This window comes from Eubalaena glacialis, chromosome 4 (genome assembly GCF_028564815.1).
Source record: "Eubalaena glacialis isolate mEubGla1 chromosome 4, mEubGla1.1.hap2.+ XY, whole genome shotgun sequence".
Classification (NCBI taxonomy): domain Eukaryota; kingdom Metazoa; phylum Chordata; class Mammalia; order Artiodactyla; family Balaenidae; genus Eubalaena; species Eubalaena glacialis.
Window position 1 is genome coordinate 76,558,860 of NC_083719.1, and position 16,217 is coordinate 76,575,076.

The 16,217-nt window shown below is 32.9% G+C and overlaps 1 protein-coding gene across 1 annotated transcript in view; it reads left to right on the plus strand.

Annotated features, from left to right (window-relative positions):
- SLF1 (SMC5-SMC6 complex localization factor 1) overlaps positions 1 to 14,227 on the plus strand; it is a 60,017-nt gene extending 45,790 nt beyond the window's left edge. The window contains exons 16-21 of the mRNA XM_061187998.1: positions 6,179 to 6,324; positions 7,288 to 7,451; positions 8,234 to 8,367; positions 10,279 to 10,371; positions 10,780 to 10,962; positions 13,602 to 14,227. Of these exons, the coding sequence (XP_061043981.1) occupies positions 6,179 to 6,324; positions 7,288 to 7,451; positions 8,234 to 8,367; positions 10,279 to 10,371; positions 10,780 to 10,962; positions 13,602 to 14,083 (1,202 nt within the window). The 3' untranslated portion in view covers positions 14,084 to 14,227. The remainder of the gene's footprint in view (positions 1 to 6,178; positions 6,325 to 7,287; positions 7,452 to 8,233; positions 8,368 to 10,278; positions 10,372 to 10,779; positions 10,963 to 13,601) is intronic.
- The last annotated feature ends 1,990 nt before the right edge of the window (positions 14,228 to 16,217 follow it).

Genomic DNA, 16,217 nt, shown 5'->3' on the forward strand with positions numbered 1-16,217 from the left:
GTTTATTCTCTTTTCATTGAAGAGATAGATTTGCTTTTTTATGTTTGGTGTTTTAGAATCTCACATGGTAGAAACTATTTTCAGTACCTTTAATACTTCTAATTGTTCACCTAGAAAGCATTATCTGTCTGTAATGTTGTCTGCACCATCTGAACAGTTTCTAGGTCTCTTCCTGCATAAATACTTAACAGTATTAAAAAATGAAAATCTTTGGATCAGAATACTTACTGTGTTATAAAGCCACTTGGATTAACTTCAGCTATATCACTGGTTAAAACATTTTCCCCATGTACCTGTTGCTGTGTAATTTTTCTTATTATAACAAAAAGCTGCCATATTTCTTTTCCATTGAGTCTGGCGATCTAACAAATTAGCATGGATGAAGCAAATAAAAGTAATACATATGTATAATTTTCTCACTCTTCCTCCTCCCTGCGTTATCTAATTTTAAAGTTTCCTCTAAAGTAATAGGAATATTATTTAAGCAATATGATGACAGAACTCATCTTCACATGCTTACCTTATGAAAGGTTCTACCTAACTCTTTTGGGTCTCCAGGCTTCTGTAAGATTTTATGTGTACATTCTTTTTTTTTAATATAGTTGATGTACAATATTATGTTTCAGGTGTACTACATGATTTGACATTTGCATACATTAGGAAATGATCACCACCATAAGTCTAGTAACCGTCTGTCCACATACAAAGTTATTACAGTGTTATTAACGTTTATGTACATTCTTACACTGCAAAGCCAGTTTAGGGCCCTATGAACCATTTCCTTCTTCCCTCCCTTTCTTCTTTTCTTTCCTTCCTTCCTAAATTTCTAAAATGAACATATTTTAAAGCAAGTGAACTTTTGTGCCTCTCAAATATAAAAGATGATTTTTATATACTTAAAAATATTTTAGACTGCTAAGTAAGTATTCTGTTTTGTTACACATGTGTTTCATTGCATCTTGGTTTTATATAAAAGAAAAAGTTCTTGAATATGCTGTCAATCACTTTAATACTTTGAAGAGAGATTCTAGAATAGAAATCCAGGCTCTAACTGGGTTCAGGATTTATTCGATGATGCCCTCTGCAAAGAGAGGTCTCTTTTTATAGTACTGAAGTTAGAAGATTTTTATCTAAAGCATTTTATCTTCTTTTTTTCCTCTTTCTTTTTCATTGAGCTGAGGGGTGATTACTGTTCCTTTTGTGAAGTAGCTGTCCTTTGTTGCATGACTTTTTAACATTTCTTAGCTCAAATTCAATCTTCCTTCAGAACCCTTTCTTATCATTTCTTTCCCACCATTCCTACTAGATCTTTTTTTTTTTTTCTTTTTTTCCATTTTAGAAACAGCAGAATTCTGGCATTATTTGCTAGCATGGGAACTAAACATTCAGCTAAAAGGATTCCCTGTTTTCATTCCATAATGAAATTTCTTTGAGTTTGGGGACCCCAGGATAGAATTAGCAGTGCCTTTACAGACTATCAGTGTATTTACATGTGTTGTTTCCAGTGTGTATTGGTTACCTCTAGGGAAATATAACTTATCTTAGCCAAATGCATGAAATAATGAGCCTTGTGTTAACAAGGTTCTACTACATGTTATGCATCAGCTTTAATGCTTTCTTTAATCATAATCGAATGTCCCTTCACTTTAAAGCAAGGCATTGTTATCCACTGTTACTCCCAGTTTTCACAAGTTTAAACTCAACAAATTTGAGCCTGTGACTGACTTAAGCTAAAATTAGACTTTAATGTTACCATTGTAATCCTGTCGACAGACTGAGTGATTACTTTGCTCTCAATATGTTTGATCACTAATATTTAAAACTACAAGAGATTTAAACTATATCCCCATTTGAAATGTGTGTTTAAGCCTTTCCTTTCTCTTCTCAAGGCACACACAATTGGTTTCTTAGGCTTCCAATTAAGCCATAGATAGGCAGTTTTAAAAATTTAACATACATATCTAAAAATGGTTCAAATTAATAATCTTCCTAAATTTTTGTTAGTACATCTTGATTTTAAGCCTTTGTCAAGAGATAGAAATCAAGTGAATAGTTTATCCTTAAGAGAGCAGTAGCTTTTCTACAGCTAATATGCAAAGTTAAACTGTATAATACAGAGCTTGTAGAATAATACACTCATCCCTACAAGTGAACCAGGTGTTCTAATAATGTCCTTTTGGTCAATATTTTGCTCTTTTGATTGAGAACCATTTCTTTTTCTCTGTAGATACTCCGTAGTTTGTATGTTTGTTTGTTTGACCATGTCTTTGCATTATTCTTCAGCTCAGTTAAACTATTATTTGCTTTTCCTAAGTCATTAGTAAAGATGTTATAATTTGGCTGTTATACAGCTTCCAGCTGAAGGTATTGGTCCATCTTTCTCATTTATAACAAATGAAGTTTTGGTTTTTTTCTAGTCCAAAAGTATAAAATACATATTGTGATACTACTCAGATTCAGATCTATTGAATTAATTTTAGTTTAGTAAAATTGTTGTTAGTTGTTAATTGTTTTGTAGAAAATTATGGCAGAAGATATTTCAGTAGATAAGTAAAATTCTTTCTTGTTTCCGTCAGCTCTCATGTCCAGCAGTCCCACATAGGTGCCATTCTCTCTTGTTTCTAAACACTTTGAACAGAAAGAGTTTCCTTATATCCCTTTCTATATTTTAGCATCAAGATCTGAAATTTCTTTTTTGTGCCTAATTGAAATTCCTGATGTATTGGCTTAAAATAGGGGTTGACAAACTTTTTTTGATAAAATACAAGATAGTAAATATTTTTAGCTTTTCAGCTCTACCATCTCTGTCCCAACCACTCAACTCTGCACTAAGAAAGCAGTGATACACAGTACATAAATCAACATGGCTGTGTTCCAGTAAAACTTTATTCATAAAAATAGGCAGCAAGACATAGTTTGTCAATCCTTAACTTCAGTTTATTTCTGCTCCTGTTTTCACTGGGAAGAAAACATGTCATCAGAATTAACTATAATATTTTTCACATCTTTAGAGAACTTTAATAAAGCTTCCTTTGCCTTTCTCAGGCTACGTCATTATCTTTTCCTGAGAGTTTTTCCAAACCTTTATTGGCTTTTTCTTTTTACTGTCTATTTTAATCCCTCTCCATGCTTCAGACCTTTTCCAAAAATATACACTCTTATAATTTGACCAATCATCTCAATCAAAATGTTTCTGTTGCCTTCATTTGTTCAACAAATTTTTATTGGCATTCTACCAGGCATTGAGCTAAACACTTCATATACAGTGGAAGAGGGAAACAAAATATGATGCTTGCCTTTTTGGAGCTTTCGGTGGGAGAGGCAGACTGTAAGTTAATGTAAATACATCATTTTAAAATGCTAAGTGCTCCAAAGAAGAAAAACTAGGTGTTGAGGTGGATGAACTTATTTTATGTAGAGTGGTCATGGAGAGCAAAACCTGAAGGATAAGTAGGAGTTTGGCAGAGTCAGGGAAATATATTCCATTCAGAAGACACAACATTTACTAAAACTCGGAGATAGGAAAGAGTTGGGCCTGTTTGAAATCTTTTGATGCCTGGCTGATGACAAGCAGCAAGGAGAAGAGTGGCCACAGTAAAGCCAAAAAAGTAGTAGAGGAGCTTGAGTAGGAACTTCTAAGCCCTATTTAGGGGTTAGAAACCATTTTTAAAAGGGAGTGGCATGATCTAAGTAACTTTTTTAAAAAAGATCATCCTGCCTTGGCTCTCCAGTTATTGCTATCTGCCAGTCATTCAGTCATTTATCTATTAAGTACTAAATGTTTATTCTGTGCAAGCTACTAACCTACTAGCTGTGAGGGCAATAAAAATGATCCTGCCATTGAAGGTCTTAAAGTCCAGGAGTTAAGCTTCTTTCTTTCTTTTTTTTTTTTTTGTTTAACTTTTTATTTTATGTTGGAGTCTAGTTGAGTAACAATGTTGTATTAGTTTCAGGTGTACAGCAAAGTGATTCAGTTTTACATGTACATGTATCTATTCTTTTTCAAATTCTTTTCCCATTTAGGTTGTTACATAATATTGAGCAGAGTTCCCTGTGCTCTACACTAGGTCCTTGTTGGTTATCCATTTTAAATAGAGCAGTGTGTACATGTCAATCAGGGGTTAAGTTTCTTAAGTTCTCTTGTTCATCTCTTATTGATCATTCCCTTCAAGTGTGTGTTACCTGGTCATATGTGGATCCATTATAGTTTGTATTTGCTATATCTTTAAAGCTACCAAATGTTATTTCTAGGTGAATAACTCCATTTAGAAGTTCCACTGTGGGATCGTTGCTTTTGAACTGTACAGTACAAGTTATTTCTGCTTTGCTTTTGCCTCTGCTTAGAGTTGATACGTAAGATCAGTTGGTTGTAGGAAAGTCTGTGATGATAGATGTGCTTTTTTTTTAATGTGTATAACTAGAGATTTAATATTGAAAAGATCTTTTGCTGCTCATCCTTCAGTTTATTGCTTGCATAGTTTCAGATAATACTAGCAGCCTAGTAGGTTGTAAGTAGTCAGTTGTAACAAAAAGTTGTAAATAACTCCTTTCTTGTTTCCAATTCTTATAAATTATATCTCTGTTGAGGCCATATTTGGACAGGATTGTTTGAATTCAGCAACCATATGTCTGTGTGGGGCTAGGTGGATCTATTTAACATCTGACTGGAGCCATTTGCCCATATGGCAGTCTGCCACAAGCAAGAACCTCAGATCTCTTTAGTCCAGGCAGTTTCTTTCTTAGCCTGGCCACTGTTTATGTTTGGGACCAGATAATTCTTTATTGTGAGGGGCTGTCCTGTGAACTGTGAATTGTAGGACAGTTGGTAGCATGCCTGGCCTTTGCCTACTGGTTGCCAGTATACTTCTCTCCCCAGTTGTGACAACCACAAATTGCCAAATGTTCCCAGGGGCAAAATTCCTCCTTAAACTGTTGTTCTTCTCCACACCCCACCCCCATCCCACCCCAACTCTCCTTCCCTCATTGAAAGTCAGGCAAGGACTGCAAGGACACCAGAGGCCCTAGCCTTTCGGGAAGGCATCTGAGAAGGACAGGATTTCACTGGGTGTCTGTGAAGTCTGCTCAGCCACGGGAACTCAGCTCCTGAGTAGAGACTTCAAATTTTAAGCTTTATATTGCTATTAAGTTTATTATTCTGTCCAACTTTTAAAATGTATTTTGACTTGTTATGTTATTTTGCTAATTTTATTGACTTTTTCTAATTCTTTATTCTTCCATTATTTGTAGTTAATTTTAATCTGCCTTATTGTATATCAACTTTTTTCATCCTGTTTTGCTTAATTTTAGCTTTTTTAGTATTCTGTTGATTGATGGTTTATTCTTTACCATTCCAGTGTATTATCCATTCTGTTACTTAAGCAGAGAGTATTAATAGAGAATTCATAACATTAAATTTACAAGGGAAATAGTTACTTCAGTCCTTTATCACTTTCAATTCATGTATATATTTATGTATTTCCATATTATTGGAGAACTTGAGGATTTTAGAATGAAGAGATTTGAGACTCTTGGTGTGTTTGTTGTTTGTTTGTTTTGTCATTTAAAATTATACTCCTCTCCCCCACTTGGTATAATACAGTGGGTGCAGACTTCTAAGGAAATTCTTATGCATTCTCTTGTCTTACATTATCCCTCTTCTTTACCTTTCCTCCTTCTCTGCAGTGATAGGATTCATGGATGTTGTCGGGGGAAAAATGTCTTCCTATCAGCTCAAGACTGATCAGTGCAAATTAAATACATGTGTGCCCATTTAAAAACCAAGTACCAGTTTTCCAAAGACACAGCCCTATTGTGGGAAGAGATCTTTAACATTAATTGGAAAGTATAGTGATAAAAGTCCATGTCTGTCTATCTATTCATATATCATCTATCCATTCATGTGTGTATATATACATATATATAAAATTTCAAGTCTTTTATTTAAAATAATAAAAAGTAATGATTGTTTCAAATGTGAGAACATGTGCCATAAAAATTTCTCTTGAAGGGCAAGGAATAGGAATATTATCTGTTTTTTGTGGTTTAAAATTATGTGGGTGAATCTTACTGGTATAGGAATCATCATTTGAATGAATAAAGTCCATGAAGGAAATAGTCTATAGAAGGAAATTTTATAAGGTGTAGCAATAACTATATTTACTTCTCTTGTTTTCTACAGACTTTTCTTCACAGGAATTAGAGATTTTTATTTGTTCCTTTTCCTCCTCCTGGCTTCAAATGTTTGTTGCAGAGGCAGTCTTTAAAAAGTTGTGTTTACAGAGTTCCATTAGTATTTCTTCTGAGCCACTCTCTCTTCAGAAAATGGTAAGCACCGCTCTATTTTAGTTCTTTTAATTTTTAAGAAGTAAGTTTATAAATTCAATTTTTAAATATTCTTAGTTATTCTAATAATTGGACAGAGCATATTAATCATAAATCTTTCAAACATATATAAAAGCAGGTAGTTTCCTTCCTCAAAATGGAATAATTAGTAAATAGAAATTTTAATTACTTGAGAGTAACTAAGAATTGGTAACAGAAAAATTATACAAGAATCTTTATATCACTTGCCACAGTACGTAAGATTATTATTTTGGAAAGACCTTGATCCAGAAACATTCTACATAGTATTTAATGGTATTTAAAAAGCAAAATTAGCAAATGATGCCAAAGGTTATTCCAGTTATCCTATGTATATACACATATAAACTTGATTTGATCCAAGGTTTTCCAGTTTTATCTTGGCTATCTTTAGCCATTATTGATATCTAATATCTCCAGAAGTTTCTTCAACAAATGAGAAATAAGCTTGTTAATAATTGGTGAGATTGGGCAAATACTGTTTGCAACAATCCTTGTCTTCAGTACTTTTGCGCTCCTCATTCCGTTTATTCCAGACTTCTTTTCTGTTGAAGGAAGACGTTACCAAAATGGAAATGACAAAATACCAGTTGTACTTAAACCATAAATACTAAAAATAGGCTAATTATAACAAGTTGGGCATAAGACTCATCAAAAGAACTTTCCTAAATGAGTGTCAAATTTGAATTCAAAAAACTAATTATTTTGAAGAAGGCATTTTTCTTGTGTATGTCATATTGACTTAATGACATGGAACTAGCAGCTTTCTTAATATTTTAGCATGTTCATATGAGATAGGGTGGCAACCATAGTGATGAAACCAAGAAAATATAACTAAATTTAATGGTGAAATGAATCAAGTAATTTCTTTTTACTGTTTCCAGGTTTTTGTAGTTGAGAAAGCAATATAATATTATTTTGCAACAGGTATATTCCTATTTGCCAGCTTTGGGGAAAACTGGTGTGCATGGGACTGGAAAGATGCAGATACCAAAGAAAATAGGACCGCGGCCTTGCTTTGAATCTCAGAGGGCTTTAATAATGCTGAATGGTGCTAAACAGAAACAAGTTGAAGGGCTGCCAGAGTTACCGTAAGTGATGCTTATATACCAGCTATGCTTTGTTTTCGAGTGCAGCTCTTCTTCTTAGGCATTTCTTGAACTGTATCTTTATCTGAGATGTTGTCTGAATTATACTGATAGCAGAAAACTCAGTTTTATACCTATAAATGCACATGATCAACATTTTCACTTTCTTTAATTCAAGGTACACACTTTTTCTATTAAGTCTTTTTCAAAAGAAATAAAACTCATCAAATTATTGTTCCACACAATTTTTGCCTTGTGATTTAAATTACTACTTGAATATAATATAGGTGGGATTTCAGAATGCATCGCCATGTGAGATACTCTGAGTTGTTACAATAGCTCTCCCCAAATGAGAAACCTCCTCTAAAAGTATGCTATATAAAATTCAGACAACCTGAAATCTTTTTAGGAAGAAGAGGATAGGATTAGAATATGAACATAAGAATAGGGAGTAGGGGCCTGCATTTTGATCTTAGCAGTTTGCTTTAGTCTCTCTGCCAAATATGGTTTACTTGGTCTCGTCTGCTTTACTGGACATTCAGTATTCATAAACTTTTCGGTGGGCTGTTGGGTGCGAGGGTAATAAAATGAAAATTAATGCATAAAATTTGTTTCTGTACAGTTGAAATAAATATAAAAATAGAAAGCAGTAAAGATTTGAATGAATAAGGGGGTTTAAATTAAAAGAAGGCTAGATTTTTTTTTTTTTTTAAACTCACCATATAATTTGTGCTTCTACGCCTTGGTGAGAAACAAGCTTTCATTATGTCTTACTTTCTTTTCAGAGAGCTGAATCTTGCTAAATGTTCCTCATCATTAAAAAGATTGAAAAAGAAGTCAGAAGGAGAATTGTCGTGTTCCAAGGAGAATTGCCCCTCTTTAGTTACAAAGATAAATTTTCACAAGACTAATTTAAAAGGTATTCTAAATGTCTAAATTAATTTATGCTAGGAACTTTTCGTGGTTATAGTCAGTATTTGCGAGTTTTACACACTGGCCCTGATGAATGCTTGAACTTAAATATTGGACTAGGTCCAGGAAATACCTTCCTGGAGAGCATATTATTTTTGTGAACAGCCATTTATACAAAAAAAAAAAAAGTGTTTAATACCTGGTGTAATAGAGTATTCTTCCCTTCTTTTCTCCACCTGCCTTTTCAAATATTAAACACTGTGTAGCTTATGTTGAGCTCATTCCAGACTTGCCTGCCTTACTTTTCTATTCCACCTCAACCTGTGCTGCTTAGGATCAGTGTCTTGTGATTTGAAAGTATAATTCAGTCTTCATCTCTTTCAGTCCTAGACGTTTTGTGAACAAAGAATGAGAAGTAGGCTATGTTACATAGCTGTGTTAAGCATATGGACTCTTTTCTTCCAGGCATTGAGCCCAGACTATGAAATGTGCTTGGCTTTTGGTTCTAACTATACTGGAACCTAAGTACCTAAAGGGATGGAGTAACAAGAATAGTGTTGTAATAATTCACTCTGGCACTTCTTTTACTTAGGTACCCCTTAACTCAAAATTATAAATTACTTCCAAGAGTCTGTATCTGGCCAAAGTTAATTGCTAAGTCTCTTGTTTATGAGCTATATCGTGTTTTTAATACAAATATTATCATTATGGCACCAAGCTTTGATCATCTTTCAACATGAGATGAGTTTATAATAGCATATCACAAATTCAAAATAACTGCCCATTTGGCTCAAAATATGAAAAATGTATTAAATGTGAACTCAGATATTAACTTCACAAAACAGTGTCCTTTTTCTTAGTTTATTGTGTCAGAAAGTAAAATGAATATGAATGGCTTTAAGCTGAACAGCAGAAGGAACTGGAGGGAGGAAGAGAATTGAGAAATAGTAGAGAAAAACTTCGAAAGCTTTTCAATGCTTGTTAAGAAATGTTTTGGTAGAAGTTACAGAGATAATCTGTAAAACTGAACACTGGAAAAATGTGCTACTTAGTATTTTATAGCAGGAAAGAGTTTGATTCAGTATGTATTTCATTTGTTTTCAAAGCAGTTATTATGTTTTTTTAAGTTCCCCTTACATCAAATTATCACTTATATCTTATTAATCTTGCTTACAGCAGAGAGGGATGTATTCAATTTTAGGCAGCAGGCACTAACTGCACCCCTCCTAGAAAAGACTTTGCCATTCTATTTGTCATTCTTGTTCAGCTTTAAATGGTACTAGGGATTTTTTTCGTGTGTGTGCATGTACGTGTGCGTGTGTGTGTGTTTATATTAAGATTCCCCCATTTCTCCTTCTCTGTGCTGCTGTAGCCAAGCCAGACAGCCTATTGAGAAGCAGCAAACCATCTGTTAATGGATTTGAAGTTCTGAATTACACTTGAGTGTGTAGAGGCACTCATGCTTAGCCAGAAACATTCATTTGAATTAAGCTATAAATGCTGTATAAAAAAGAGCCATACATTTAACGTAGGTTCATGAATAAATTTAAGAGAGGGCAATTGCACTTTAAACTTTTATTGCTGCAAAACCCAGTATATTTGGTGTTCTCTGATCATTTGAGGGTTTTATAGCAGGATTGAAACTTCAAACCTTGAACTAGGGGGAGACAATGCCTGTATTAAACCTTTAGTAGAATTTCATTGCTGAATTGCTGATAGAACAGAGAAGCTCTATGGATTGGTGGGGTTCCCTCCCCCCTCTTTTTTTTAATGTGAGAGATGTTTAAACCAGTCAAAAGGAAAACTCAATAAATAATTTTCTGGCATGGGGCCAGATCTCCTAGTTCATGCCCTTTGATTATTTTCTTTAGCTGATATCTTGTCTTCTCTGGAATAAGCTATTAATTTTTTATGGCAGGAGAAACAGCCCTCCATAGAGCTTGCATAAATAACCAAGTGGAGAAATTGATTCTTCTTCTCTCTATGCCAGGAATAGACATCAATGTTAAAGGTAAGTTTTAAATCTTTGTTGTCTAATTCAGTGTCTTAATATTTGTGATATTAAATAGTTTAATTTCAACATTAAGAAAAATCATTTAAGTATATTTACCTAACATATCTTTAAAGTATTGCTAGTAGCAAAATCAAGAAATTCATCACATATTGATGTATAATAGTGCACAACCATTTTTTGACATCTATATTTTGATCAGATCCCAACATCAATATTTTAAAATAGTTTTTAATTTATTTTTTACAAGTAGAAATATGATTACACCCTAGGCATTTTTATCAAAGCATTCTATTTGTATATGAGGCACTTAGAAAGTCACACTGATAAGGGAAGTAGAATATCAATACTTCACTACCAAAAGTCCTACTTTTGCTGTTTTAAAATTTGCCTTGATTTCTAATTTAGACAATGCTGGCTGGACGCCTTTGCATGAAGCCTGTAACTATGGCAACACAGTATGTGTCCAGGAAATTTTGCAACGTTGTCCAGAGGTAGATCTGCTCACTCAAGTGGACGGGGTGACTCCTTTGCATGATGCACTGTCAAACGGACATGTAGAAATTGGCAAGCTGCTACTCCAGCATGGGGGTGAGTGCATTTATGCTAAATGGGTTATGATAAATTATCCAGTTTTTTGATGAATCCCTTAGAGGTAGAAAGTATTTTATATTTTAAGCTCTATAAGGAAAGATGCCTTTATTACATTTTAATGAAAAAGTAAAGATGAAAAGTCTGCTAGAATGTAAGCACCTTTTATTTACTGAGGATAAAAGCCTTTTCATAACATGTATTTATTTATCGTATTATTAAGCCTTTTTACCTTTGTTACGAGAGTGTATTTTCAATTGGGTGTGTTGGTTTTTATTATTAATCCTTTTACTTAAAGTGTGTAATGTCTGTAAACCAGCCGTTTCTGAAAGCTTATTAATAAATGGATGTAAATGTTCAATTGTGAGTACTTGGGTTTTTCATTCTTGTTTCATTTCCTATATATAACTGCTAACGATTATTCTTTTTTTTAATGAGTCATTTCTTTATAGACTACAAAAAAGACATCCTAGAATAATATCTTTTCTTCATTCACATTTTGTAGTCAGTTAATAAGGTAAGTAGGAGGATTTCCAAATGATAATAACTGTTGTGCAGAGGATATGTGATGGAAGTAACTTGAGCTTAATATTCATCTGCTGCTTTTTCTGCTGATTTCTTATCTGATCTCTGCTTTCAGAACCCTTTTTTCCACCCCCCAACTCAGTGATATTCTTCTTATATCTGAACTGAATAATATAAATTTTATATCAAAGTGTTCAAAACTGATTTGCGTTTTAAAAGGAAAAACAAAGGAAAAGTGATGACTAGCTTATAATACACAAAGATTTGTATAAATTTCCTATTACTTTTATTTGTACTAAAAATACTGTTGTCTATTTATCCAGTAATTAAAGCTATTTGATTCTGCATGAAAATAAACAGCATACTTTCTTTAGCTATCTCTTTACTATATATCTATATCTATCTGTCATCTATCTGAGGAAGGCTCTATATCATGGTAGTTTAACATGTTTGGTTATTTATAGTCTTCTCCTGCCCCCTAAAGGCCTTAGTGTGTCTGTCTTACTTATACCATTTCATAATCAATGTATTTTTCAGTTCTTATACTTTTTTTAGTATTATATGTTTACAAAACCATACTGTTATATCTCCTAAGTGTTTTAGTTTTCTACTTAACTATGTATGTGACATTCCAAGCCAATATTTGGCTTTGCTTCAAGTGGTCTAAGTGATGTAAAAGCCATTATTGTATTAAGTCCAACTTTTCAGAAGAAGAAGGCATTATACTAACCAATGTGAATTTTTTTAGGACCTTTGGTGAAGACTAGTAAATTGATGAGTTCTTTGTCCTAAGAGAGGAAATCTACTTGTATTTGCATTTATCAAGGTCCTTTGGCAATCATACAGACTTCTCTTTGCCTTAGGTATAATCTGAGTTTGGACCTGTCAAATGGTTTGACACCATCATTGTAGAAACTATATTATCTCTTCATTGTGAGTCGCTCAGTATTGAGAGCAATAATTTAAATTATGTTTCTAAAACCTTTGTTTACTTTTGGTATCTTGTGTTCATAATTTTGTCGTATTTTCTCTTTTAAACAGGAATTAACTTGAAACATTTTTTTGAAATATCAACATAATGAAAATAAATCTAATTTTGATTTAGAATTTTTTCCATAAATTATACATTAATCGTATGTTATTACTGGTTGATCTTTTACATTAAATACATTTTATATCTAGGCCACTACATGTGTCTCATCAGATTCATCATTAAGAGTTTTAGCAGCTATGATCTGTAATCTCTCTGACAATAAGATCTGTGTTGTATGGTAGAATCTTCTGATTATGTCTGCTAGTACTCAAACCTTTATATCCCTTATAACATTTTTATGGCAAAGTACATAAATAATTATAGGACTTGACTGGCAGAGGTGCGAAGTACTCCTGTACTTTGCTGTGTGACCAAATACTGAGTCATTGTTATTTTGCCCCTCTCATATCATCCTTAACTACCCAGGGGATAAACTGTATCTTCAGTACTTTCTTAGTAGATGGTTAGATGGGTGTAGCTAGCATAGATGGATGAAATCTGAGTTTGTCCCAGAGCAGTTAATATTTACTTTTTGTGAATCAGTTACCTATACTAAAAATTGAACATAAGCAAGGATAATGAAAAACGTGTTCTGTGTCTGGGCAAAGTTTTGCAGTCTGCATTGCTACCATTGCCAATTAGCAATGGAAGGGGTCAGTACTTTTTCCGCTTGGTGATATTATGAAATACCTTTAAGGCTCTTACACAGAATTTAAGGTAAGTGTATTTTTTTAATTTCCTCCAGGAACACTGATATTCTTATTGGAAGATGACAACTTATAAAGTTTTATCAAAGTTTTTTTTTTTAATTTATAACCATATATGTTATTTATTGAACTAAGGCATGTGCTTTTAGGCAAACCTGATTAGGCAATTGACTAGATTTTTTTTTTTTTCTAATGCACCTTTATTAGTCAGTTAGTATATAGAGCCAGTTAATTATGTCAATATGAATTACTACAAAATATGACTGTAAACTGAGCACTGGATCCTTTGGGGAAAAAAAAAGAGAGAAAATGGCTGTTACACTGCCAAAATAAGAATGTTTAACTCTTAACATTTTGCATGTTCTTTTTCACAGGCCCAGTGCTTCTGCAGCAGAGGAACTCTAAGGGGGAATTGCCCTTGGATTATGTGGTATCATCTCAAGTCAAGGAAGAACTATTTGCTATCACAAAAATAGAAGATACAGTGGAGAACTTTCATGCACAAGCAGAGAAACATTTTTACCACCAGCAACTTGAATTTGGCTCATTTTTACTTAGTAGGATGTTGCTAAATTTTTGTTCAGTTTTTGGTTTGTCTTCAGAGCTCTTCTTAGCTTTCAGAGGATTAACTCATCTAAATGAGCTGCTTATACCTTGTCAGAATTATAAGGAAACCACTAGTGCTCGTACTGACTGGTTATTGGATCTTTATGCTAGAAATATAAAGACATTGCAGAAACTCCCAAATATTCTTAAGGAACTCCCTGAGAATTTAAAAGCGTGTCCTGGAGTACACACTGAGGCCTTATTGGTGACATTGGAAATGATGTGTCGGTCGGTCACTGAGTTTTCATGATGATGCCAGAAAATATGGGTCAGCTTTCTAAACCTGCTCAGCTTGCTTTGTCATTTATTAGGGACTTCATAGCTTATTAACAATTATAATTTCATGTATTTATTGACAGAATTTACAGCCTTGCTGACTCTTAAAAGCACTTAAAGAACTTATCCAAAGCTATATTATAGGCTTCTTTTTCCAGTGTGTAGAATTTAACTCAAAAGTAAAAATTAGTTTTGTTTGATATACATTGCTTTTATTAATCGTTATTATTTTTTGTTCTAAAAGTCATATTATTTATTTATATTGTACATGTAAAATTTTTTAATTTAAATATTTTTTCAAATCAAAATGTAATGTCCTCTCTTCTAGGTGTTCTGGGTCTTAGCATCATGGCAAGAATATTCATGCAAATGTGCACCTATAAACATGTAGCTCCCTGTTTCTTCTCTGTAGGCTGTTGGAATAAAATACTCAGTTTTATGTGTTTCTAAAATAAACATTTCAAAATTCACAATAATATATTCTTTTGGTTTTTAAATTTAGTAAATGTGCTAATAGTTTGATCCCTTGATCTATTTTATTTTAGCAGTTCCTATAGAAAGTGTATTTCTACTCCATGTAACCACTATTCTGTAAGTGAAAACATTTTGCTTCATAATGTTTTATTAAATATTAAGATTATAAATGACAACAAAGTAAAGGATTTGAGATTATCTAAAATCTTAATGTACAGTATGAATTTACAGAGTAGTAACATTTCAATTTGCAGTTTTTCCTAATAGTAATTTGTAGTAAAACTTAAAGAAAGGATATGGATAATAATTACTTTTGAAACTGGAGTTGCTTTACTAGTAGGAATAAGTTACACTGTGATACAGCTGGAAAAGAAACATTACAACTTCCATTTCGATTTTATGTTACTAAAGTGATGATCTCACAGCAATTAATCTGCTAAAGAAGCACACTTTAGTTTTATTTTGGAAATAGATCTTTTAGCAGGATACAAATGCTGAGAGTCTTATTACTGGGTTTACAGTCTAAACTAAAAATTGCTACATTAGTTTATCAGCTCTGAATAAAAGTCAAGTTTTTTTCCTACATTTTTAAATCAGTAATTTTTTACACATACTGTTAAGAAGTATTAGTCGTTTCTAGTTAGCCTTCAAATGTGACATCATACAACTCTCTTTTGATATTTATTGATACTTGCCAAAATATCAGAGAAAACATGACTAAGGAACATTATAATGCTCATAGAGAGTAAAGCGCTTCCCCAGATGATGTGTAAGAACATTTTTATTCCAAAGAGTAGCCACTTTACGTCACTTGTGAAGGCATGTGGAATAACATTTGCTTGGTAAACTAATAAAAACATAGACTTTGACATCAGACAGACATAGTTTCAAATCCTTGTGTAATTTCTTACTAACTGAATTACAAAGCAAGTTCCTCTCTGAGCTTTGGTTTTCTTACCTGTCAAGTGGAAATAACACCAGGTATCTTGGTCATGATAGAATTAAGTTATTAGCCGTTCACCTTATATGGCACTTAATAAATGTTACTTCCTTTTGCATTCTTAACTCCTCTTTTTAGTTATAACGAATCATTTAGATAGTAATTTCTTAAGTTGCTAATAATTCTAAGTTAATGAGATAATTAACTGCTAAGAAAAAGTAGATAATTAACTGCTAAGAAAAAGTAGTTTTCTAAATTAAATGTTCACAAGAAATATTCATTTAGTTGCAATTAGTATTAATATTTCATAACTGTTCTGTCTGCCAATTTCTACAAGCCATGCTGACATGAAATATTAAACACTCAAATGCCATTGAAGTCGCTACCTCAAGAAGGTGTCATTGCAGTTTGTACTTCCTTCAAAAGTATAACTTGGCAAACAGATTACTGCTTTGTGGCCTAGTTAAAAATAACAATAAATGTATATGAATTTAAACCTGCAATAAGAAACTTTATTTCCCATATTACTTCTTATGTTTTATTTTAGAAAATATAATAATTGCCTCAAATTTATTCTAGATATAGAGAAAGTGGAAATTTTAATAGATAAAATTCATAGACTTTCTGACCCCTGGCATTTTAGCTGTAGGCATCTCAAAGTTGCAGCCACTGAAGAGAAGAGAAGGCTGGGTAA